Here is a 10,708-nt window from a genome sequence, read left to right on the forward strand (position 1 = left end):
TGCTGGATACTGAATGATAAACTTGTGTCCATGTGTAGCATTGTCCCATTTTTGTTATCTGGTGTTCACTGAACTCTGGGAGTGTGTGAGTTTATCATCTCTCTCTTCCATTACTGGTTCTCACTGATTCCAGCTCTAGAGTGCCACTTAAACCATGTTCTCAGTCAATGGTTTATTTATCTTTAAAGTGAAAATTTAAAATTTCAACCAATAACCATATTTGGATATTTTTCTGACTTCTGAGTGCAATAATTTTTTTTTAGATATGACAGTTTTTATAGTTAAGCTAAGTAACGCTAGTTAGTTAATGGCGTTCTGTGTATTAAACATTATTATAGGGTCATTCACCGAAGTGAAAATTCTAAGTGAATTAAAAATGTAAAGACAAAAATTTTAAGTGGAAACATTTTCTGTCAGTTATGCATCTTTGACCTTAAATTTGAAATTCAATTTAAATTCACTTTGTTCTGTGTTGTGTGTATGGAGGCCTACTTATGGTCTTGATTTGTGCATTGTGCATAGGTGAGGTTATGTCGTGAGTATGGGAGGTGACTGTGTGTCTAATCTCATTACCTAGTGGTCCAGTGGGACATCCTGGTGGTCTAGTGGGTTAAGCCACTGGTGTGCACCTTTTGTGTGTGCATACCATTGACTGTTCTCCCTTCCAGCATCGGGAGCATCGCCAGTGATCTGCACTCACTGAAGGTAAAAACATGCATCTTCCAGAGCTGGTCAGGAAGATATTTTAATCTCCCCACGCCTTTGCTGTTGCAGAGGAACCCTGCAGAGCCAGTGCTCTAATGGGCACGTAGTGCAAGCTAACTTGTTTGCAAAAAAAAAACGATTTAATTTGCAATATTACAAATTGTGTACATAATTCTAGTGCATGGGAGCTTAAGCCATATTTAAGGAGTTAATGGATAACCCTGCAAGTGTCACCATGCCCAAATCAACAAGGACATTGTTTACTTTGTTCCTTAGTCAAGCGTTGTATTTAGCTATGCAATATATTTATTTTCATTTCTGAAAGGAGTGGAGGAAAGTGTGATTTGTTTTTAAATTAACATTGTTTGCCTTCCTGTTCTGGTAAAAAAAAAAAACAGCATTCAGTGTAAATTAATTTAACCCTAATAGTGCTGTGCACACAGGCGCCATGAGGGCATTTCTAAGAAACACCCAAAAATCATGCATTAACTTTTATAGCATTTCTAAGCAAATCCTCAAGCGCATTGGTGTCTCGGCGGGAAATAATGTGTGTAGGCAAGTATGTTTTATACTTCCCTCCAATCTGCTACTTACCCCAGTAAATGCTGCAACATTGACTGGGATGAAGATTTAAGGAACTTCCAGAGAAGAGACAGTTCTGCTTCAAAGAAAACAAAAATTAAACTACAAGTTTAGTATAACACATTTTTCATTTTTTTGTGATATATGCATTATATTTACATCTATGTTTAAAGGTGCTTGCTAACGTGTTTAATTTCTGACATTTTTCCTGCCAGTCCTCCATTCACTGGGCCAGACCAGATGATGATCTACAATTTAATTCTCCAAGGCATTGAGAAAATGGAGTTTCATAAAAGAATATCAAGACGTTCTGAGGAACTGATTCGTCGACTGTGCAGGTTAAAACAATCCCTCATGTTAATTTTTGTTATATATTTAATGTACAAAGCTTCCTAACATGTAGAAGCCTTCAAATGAGGACACTGAAGCATACCATTTTCCACTTTGAAGCGTGTAACTGTGAATGAGGTAACATAGAGACTCTAAAATAATAACTTTTAAATTGCCCCCCAATTAATTTTTATGTAGATACCAATTACCGTGGTAACCGAGCAGTTATGACATCGGTCCTCATTAAAAAAAACTGTAACTTGTCATTTATTTATTATTATTATTTATTATTGCGATTTAAAAAGCGCCAACAGATTCCGCAGCGCTGTACAATTAGTGAAGAAACGTACAATATACACAGACAAATGCAGGAGGTAAGAGAGCCCTGCCTGTAAGCTGATATCTAGCCATTGGAGCTCTTTTATACAAAGTGCTTGGCTAGTTGGCCCGTGAGCTTACAATCTAAAGGATACCATGGGGATTTGAGACAAGAGGTAGCAGGGTAAGTTTGGAGGTGATGAACGAGTTAACAGAGAAGCAGCTATTGGTAAGATGTTAGGGGAATGAAGAGCTAATTGGGTGAGAATCTCAAACAGCTGGAGAAGCATGCTATGTATTTAGGGGGAGCCTGGGTGGGGAGAAAAAAATGCAGTCTTTCACTGAGTTGAGTGAGGCCTGAGAGTGGTAGGTGTTTCACTGCAGGATGGAAAATGCAGTCTTTCACTGAGTTGAGTGAGGCCTTTATTAAGATATTTCAGCTGTGAATTACAAGTACGAAAAGAACATATATGGAGGTTCCCATATCTACGAATCAGTGCTCGATATGAAGTTGACAAATTGTGTAACCGCATGTCCTTGGGATTAATATAAAGAACCAGAATCATTGTTTATCCCTCACATTTCCAAAGTATGCTTAATGATTTTACTTACAAGCTATAGGTTGTTATAGGTTGTTAATGCTTCACTTATGTAGATTACCATACATACGTTTCTAGTTACGATACCTACATTTTCCTAATACAGGAATGCATATATATATATATATATATATATAATTATTGTTATCATTATTATTCCCAATTTCTCTTTTTTAGATTTTTAGATGGCACAAATAGCATCTTAAATATTTGTCTTGGTGATACGTACAACGATCTTTACTGAAGTGGGAAATATTGAGAATTCAAATTGAATTTAAAGTGAATTTTAACTAGAAGGCTAGAGTAGACACACTGGGATAATTCCCCAATTCAACTATGCTTCCTGTTCAGCAACTATGGCCTTCATATTCAAATTCAGTAGGACTTCCCTAAAATCCTCACATTCGTAAATAACCCTGAGAATTTTGACTTTATGTAAAAATACTACTGCTGAGCCCTACAATGTCATAATACACATGGAACTGAAGGTTAACTGATGTCTTCAGAACCCCGAGGTGACATTATTCACCCTAATACATGTTTTACTGTGTATAACAAAACTTTATTCGGCAAAAATAGGTGCTTGTGTTACAAATTTTGGATTGACCTGTTCTTGTCCTCTGATATCCCTGACCCGGTTACTCTTGTGTTTTTTTTTTTTTTGGTCTGACAGGAAGTTGCTCACTGCTTCCAGCTTCCTGTCAGACCGGGTAGAGGATGAAGAATATCCTCATAAGCAATCCACAAGGTCACAATACACAGTTGTAATTTTCTGGTAATAAACTGTGTCCTATATTCAGAAAAAATATAGTATATGCATATTTTGTGGGGGTGTATTTACTAAATTGTATTGTTTTGTTTCAATGGATTGTTTGTTTAAAAGTGTTTTAATATATTTTATTTAATCCTTCGCAGACAAAATCCAGCAGAACGTCTTGGAAACTTGAAGAATGGAATAGCTGACATTAAAAAACATAGGTATAGCTAGAAATACATTATTTAAAAGCATTCTCAAATATTACTTATTAGCGTGCCATAATCATCTATTCTGTGTTTTTATTCCTTGATTACCGCTATCTATATAATATTATAGCAAATTAATGCTAACAAAATTTTAACTGTGTTCTGCATCAGCAATCAAATCCAAAGGAAAAAAAGTGGGAACTCCTACAAGATTTCTAACATGTATTCCTATCACTATAGTATCCCTTTAAATTAATACTATAGTCACCAAAACAACTTTAGCTTAATGAATCAGTTTTAGTGTAAATAGCATGCCTCTGAAGTCTCACTGTTTTGCCATTTAGGATTTATATCACTTTTGTTACTGTTTATGCAGCCCTAGCAGGGCCGGTCTTAAGCCTTTACGCGCCCTGTGCGAAATATTTTCTCAGCGCCCCTCCTTGGTCACACCCGCTCATCCATGTATTGTGTATGTATAAGGATGTAGTGTTTGTATAGGGCTATTTAATTCCGATTTTAAACAATGCATGTAGGCCCATGTGTGAATACTAGTGTGTATTGTTGCAGTGACAGATGCACACAGTCCCACAGTCAGACAGTCAGATGCACACAGTTATACTGTCAAATATAGCCACATGCACATACTACCATGCGCAGGGCCGGTGCAAGGATTTCTTCCGCCCTAGGCAAAGATACATTTTGCCGCCCCCTCATTGCACTCACTCACTGACAGACACACTGGCAGACACACACACTCACTGACAGACACACAGACACACACACTCATTGACAGACACTTACTGACAGACATACACTCGCTCACTCACTGACAGACTTACGCACACTCACTGACAGACACACAAACACACACACACTCACTGACAGACATACACTCACTCACTGACAGACACACACACAGACACTTACTGACAGACATACACTCACTCACTGACAGACTTACACTCACTCACTGACAGACTTACACTCACTCACTGACAGACACACAAACACACACACACTCATTGACAGACATACACTCACTCACTGACAGACACACACACTCACTGATATACATACACTCACCCACTCACTTACAGACACACACATACAGACACTCACTGACAGATACTGCTTTATTTTATATATATTCTAAGCTATTTTGTTTTCTGCATCTTTTTTAAGGTGGTTTAATGGATTTGACTGGGAAGGACTAGGTTCTAGAAGTCTCCCCTCACCTTTAAAGCCTGAGGTAATTATTTATTTATATAAAATTCTTTAAGTATTTAATCTTTGTATCAATGAATGTAATATTTTGATAACAAGTCTAGTCTAATCGATTGGTATCCCAAAGCTGCTCCCCCTGACTTGTGCCTTCCTTAACACACATCTTCAACTGCTCTCTCTGTTCTGGCATTGTCCCTGCTGACCTTAAACATGCCACTGTAGTACCTGAAAAAAACATATCTTGCTCGTCCTCTCCCCTCTAACTATCATCCCACATCTCTGCTCCCTTTTTCCTCAAAGCTTCTGGAAAGACTTGTCTTTACCCATATGTCTCACTTCCTCAATTCCAACTCTCTCCTTGACCCCCTTCAATCTGGCTTCCGCCCTCTCCACTCTACTGAGACTGCTCTTATCAAAGTTACTAAATACCTAGTTGCAGCTAAATCCAAAGGCCACTACTCCATACTAATTCTTCTTGACCTCTCTGCTACCTTTGACACCGTTGATCATGCTCTCCTTCTTCAAACTCTTTAATCACTCGATCTCTGTGACTCTGTCCTCTCGTGGTTTTCCTCTTAACGCTTATTCAGTGTCTCCTTTTCTAATGATACCTCCTCCCCTCGTCCTGTCTCGATTGGAGTTCTCAAAGGCTCTGTCCTTGGTCCGCTTCTATTTTCTCTTTATACTGCCTCTCTTGGCAAACGTATTACCTCATTTGGATTCCACTACCACCTGTACGCTGATGACACCCAGATATATCTCTCCTCCCCAGCCCTCTCCCATGCTGATCTGCAATGTGTCACTGCTTGCCTTTCTTTCATCTCTGACTGGATGTCCTCCTGCTTTCTGAAACTCAATCTCTCTAAAACTGAGCTCCTTGTCTTTCCTCCTCCTAATACTGATCCTCCTCTTTCGCTCTGCCTTCAAGTTAGTGGCATTCACATAAGTTTATCCTTGCAAGCGCGCTGTCTTTTCGTCATACTTGATTCTGGCCTCACCTTTGAGCCTCACATGCAGTATTTTGGCAAATCCTGTAGATTCCATCTTAAAAACATAGCCTGCATCCGCCCCTTTCTTACGCAAGATGTTGCCAAGGAGCTTGTCCATGCTCTAGTAATTTCCTGCATGGATTATTGTAACCCTCTCCTAATTGGTCTTCCCAAAAGCCGTATTGCCCCGCTACAGTCTGTAATGAATGCTGCCGCCAGACTGATTTTCCTCCCTAGTCGGTCCTCTCACACCTCACCCCTCTGTCATTACTTACATTGGCTTTCTGTTTCCTTTAGGAGTCAATTCAAAGTGCTAACCCATACCTATAAAGCACTGAACAATACTAGCCCCTCTTATATCTCTTTACAGATCTATAGGTATGCTCCTTCTCTGTCTAGTCACTAGAACAACTACAACTTATTGTATTTCTTCTGGTGAGTAGAATCATTCCCTTCAGGCTTTTTGCAGTAAACACTGTCTTTTCAGAAAATAAATAGTTTTTACATTACAACCTAGTGATAACTCCACTGGCCACTGCTCATATGGCTACTAGAGGTACTTCCTGGGGCAGCGCTGCTCAGTGAACAGCACTGACATTCAGTGTTTCCACCCTCTGTATGGAGACGCTGAACTTTCCTCATAGAGATGCATTGATTCAATGCATCTCTATGAGGAGATGCTGATCAGCCATGGTTGTGTTTGTCTTGTGATGGCTCTGCCCCTGATCTGCCTCATTGATAGTCTCAGCCAATCCCGTAGGAAAGCAGTGTGATTGCCTCACAGAATCACTACTGATGATGTCAGCTGTAAGCAGGCAGATCATGGGCAGAGCTAGCAGCTGCAGACTTGAATACAAGTAAAATTTTACTATATTTATGGAGGCAAGGCAGGGCCAGAGGGGGCTAGATGGTGGTTTTAACCCTATAGAGTCAGGAATACATGTTTGTGTTCCTGACCCTATAGTGTTCCTTTAAGGTCAAAATAGCCAAGCTGGACAAATTATTTTAGTTAGCTATGATTCCAGTTTGGATACTTTGGCTTAAAATTCACTTTGAATTCTCACTTTAGTAAATAACCCTTTCAATGTTGTTGTTGGTGCAAAGGAATGTTAGGTACCACTACCACTGGCCTAAGATTCATTCATGCACACTTTTTAAAAAAAAAAAAATTTATTGTATGTATTAATTGATGATAGAAAGCAATCTTTCAGAAATCTAAATTATTTTGTTCAAGCTTGTTAATTATCAATTTTATATTATAAGTACATTAGGCCTCTAATGAGTATCCCATTTGGTAATTTTCATAAATATGTGTTTATTCAAAAATAAATATTTTTTGGGTTGCAGCTTGAAGGACCTACAGACCACAGCCATTTTGACAACTATCCACCAGATAACGATATACCTCCAGATGAGATTTCCGGGTGGGATCAAGATTTCTAAAAGACTCTTCCTCTATTTTTATTCCTTTTTATATCACACATTTTTTTCTATGAAGGACAACTTAAATGAAAATGAATAGAAAACCAACTATAGTTTCATACTGGATTTTTTTTGTAATATGTAAATCTGTTGAAAACAAGGATTTAACCTTCCTTAACCTTTTTTCTCCTTTGAATTATGCAATTCTTACTTAAAATACCTCTGTGTATGTGCCCTAGTAAATGTGAGAGGGGGCTCTTGGAAAATGATCCGCTGTCCTTATTATACAAATTCGGAGTGACTGATGTGATTCAGGTGGCACAGCGTTGTGCAATTTATTCCGAAAACGAGTTGTTTAGGCTTATGGAACTCAAGCTCGAAGAGTGTATCTGGAGTGAATTGAATTCGGGCCTCAGTCAGAGCAAGTTTGCTGTTTGTACATAGTCATTATTTTATTTAGTGATAAGTCAACATTGGCTTATAAATGAGTGCTGAAATGACCTTATATTTAACTGTTAGGTTTAGGTTCTTACGTTTACCCCATGACAAATATTCACACACTCGGACACTCACAACCAACACCTGTGCTCTTGTGCTCTTTACCTTCTTCATATTGTACTTAGTGTGCATTGTGAATTAAGGTGGAAATCACTGAATTACATAATTATACCAATAAAAAACAAATGCATCTTCAAAAAGAAGTGTATAGTGTTGTGAAATTACTGAATAATTTACTGTCGTGTGTATTCAATCATGTATTCAAGTGAAGATGGACCCACCAATGCTCTGATTGTTATACTGTTTATGTATATAGTTGTGAAGTTCCTTTATATTTAAATAATATAGTGCCGCCAATTTCAATGGTAGACTTTTTTTTTTTACTAGAACATACAATTAATACCTAGATTTTACTGTAAGTATATTATTATAGCTTTGTTGGCTGTATCAGTATTTCTATTACTGTATTTGAATTCTGAATATGATGTACCTTCCATGCAAAAATAAACTTTTATTAATTTCATGAGTAAAATATAGTAATTCATTCATTGTAAAAGCCACATTTTAGCACAGATTACAATACATTTATATATTTATTTGAGCTGTATACTACTTTTATAATTATTCCAGTTAAAGGAACACTCCAAGCACTCCAGCCCACTATAGTGATTATGGTATCAGAAGTGCCCTGTTTCCCTCTCATTCAAAGGTTTGACAATTTACCTGGGTCCTACCGGATACCCACCTCCACTGCTATTGCTTCAATAAGCTTTTAATTAAGCAAGATGGTGATACTGAGTAAATTGTGGTACTACATGTGGTCTAAAATCAAATCCTGATAATCCTCACAGCTCTATATTTCACTTTGGATGGTTCTTTGACGTTTCAAAGAATTTGGAGGTTGTAAATAATATCATACAACACAATGTATATGGACGTTTTCACCAATTCCGGTGCTGACTATAGGTATAGTCTATTCTGTGATTGTTTCCTGGACAACCAAATCAAACCAAAGAGACTAAGAAGATGAGAGGCCTATGTAATAGTTGAACATTGTCATATTTCCAATCCTTGAAGCAACATAAAGTTTTCCCACTGATACCCTTAATAGATTTGACACCTTCAAACCAGAGTATTTAATGAAACATCTATGCCTGTTGAGTGCAGTTTAGACTATAATGTTACCAAATAATAATTATCTTCCTTTTATTCCTATTGGCATTATGGCTCTTGTTTCCTCCATCGTGAACAGACTTTTTTAAAGCTAACTTGACCTGGTCTTGGAATGTACAGTTTGTGCAATGTAGATCAGCTCTAATTCTGTAAGGAGTGTTAGACAACAAGATTTCCAACACATAACTAGGTTATACAAATACAAAAAGAGAAGTCCTGCGCTCACTCCCATCACTTCTGGGCCGGCAGCAATGACTACAATACACATCAGCCCCAATATATAGTAAAAACTAAAGAGAAGAAAAAGTTACCTGCGCTCTCTCCTTAATCCCTATGTATATTTAGACAAATGGAGGTCATTTAGTTGCTCCAATGGCCATTGGAGGGAATGCCCGCCTGCCAACGTCAAGGCAGACCCCCCTAAGCGGGTCCTAACACTGACCCTTCAGCCTGCTTCCTTGAGCTTCTGGCAAAGATATATCTAATGAGACAGAGAGGGGTATTTTTTATATACACCCCTATATACTTATTAACCCTTAATAGGGAACACATGGGATGGGCGGCAGCATTGTAACAAGGCTGTCTGATACAAAGTAAATACAAATACAAAAAGAGAAGTCCTGCGCTCACTCCCATCACTTCTGGGCCGGCAGCAATGACTACAGTACACAGTACACAGGCTGAAAGGTCAGTGTTAGGACCCGCTTAGGGGGGTCTGCCTTGACGTTGGCATTCCCTCCAATGGCCATTGGAGCAACTAAATGACCTCCATTTGTCTAAATATACATAGGGATTAAGGAGAGAGCGCAGGTAACTTTTTCTTTTCTTTGGTTTTTACATAACTAGGTTCTATCTGATATAATAACTCAATTGGTCGAATCTTTGTGCAAATCCCTGGGTTTCAGGACCCATTGTTACGTAGCTTTCACAACCTATTAGCTATCCATGAGTTATGCCGGCATCAGTACCTGCATATCACCCGCATATCAACTATTGTTATCTCAGCAGCAGTCAAAATTACTATACACTTTGATCTGCCTTACCTTTCCTGGTTTTAATTCTATTCCTGTTTACTTTGTTCTTCATATTATTATTATTAATCAAAAAACTTGAGAAACGCTGTATTTACAGTCTGTATTTTTTTGTATTGTTAAATGTTTCTACCAAAATTACATTAATAATTTTTATTTTTTTATTTTAAAGAACACTAATAATAATTATTATCTTCAAAGGCCACATTGAATTTCCTACATGGCAAGATGAGAACACAAGTTAAGTAAAAAAAAAAATGTCTTTAGAAATGCACATTTGGAACTTCTCAGGTTTTAAACACTTCACAAATCAATGTGAAATTATTCAGGAGATAAGGTTTAAATGGTAAGTTAAAACCAAGTCACATCTCTCATTTAAATATAAATTATACGTGGGTATGCAGGACGTGTCATCACTCTACTTATGATGCCAATGCCCTGCATTACAGCACATGGATGTTCTTCAAATTACTGATGACCGTATGTATCTCAACCTACTAATGTTAACTGATGTAGCTTAGTCTCTTTAACTTCGATGAACAATTTTATTTTTCTTCATGGCCAAACTGACTATCAAAAGAACTCGGTGGCCAACAACAATATCCTGTACATGGCTAAAGCCATGTGAAAAAAAGGCAGATTCTGTTATAATACTGTCCCAAAAAGTGTAGTGATATTGAAAAGTCAACTAATTTAATAGTACATTAATTTACATTATGTGTTTCATACTAAGGAGAAATGGCATACATACACTGCTAATTTGTGGGGGTTTGCCCATTTTTTTTTTCAAGACTTTTTTTTATTTGAGCAGTTGAAAATACTTATTATTGTGATGTCACTTTTTAATAAAAAAAAAAATCAATAAAATTCTAAT

The 10,708-nt window shown here is 37.5% G+C and overlaps 1 protein-coding gene across 1 annotated transcript in view; it reads left to right on the top strand.

The window, feature by feature from the left end:
- Positions 1-8,090, top strand: part of PRKG2 (protein kinase cGMP-dependent 2) — a 115,728-nt gene extending 107,638 nt beyond the window's left edge. Inside the window, exons 16-19 of the mRNA XM_063458804.1 lie at positions 1,503-1,625; positions 3,450-3,512; positions 4,680-4,746; positions 7,058-8,090. Coding sequence (XP_063314874.1) covers positions 1,503-1,625; positions 3,450-3,512; positions 4,680-4,746; positions 7,058-7,153 — 349 coding nt within the window. The 3' untranslated portion in view covers positions 7,154-8,090. The remainder of the gene's footprint in view (positions 1-1,502; positions 1,626-3,449; positions 3,513-4,679; positions 4,747-7,057) is intronic.
- The last annotated feature ends 2,618 nt before the right edge of the window (positions 8,091-10,708 follow it).

This window comes from Pelobates fuscus, chromosome 6, assembly GCF_036172605.1.
Source record: "Pelobates fuscus isolate aPelFus1 chromosome 6, aPelFus1.pri, whole genome shotgun sequence".
NCBI classification, from domain to species: Eukaryota; Metazoa; Chordata; class Amphibia; order Anura; family Pelobatidae; genus Pelobates; species Pelobates fuscus.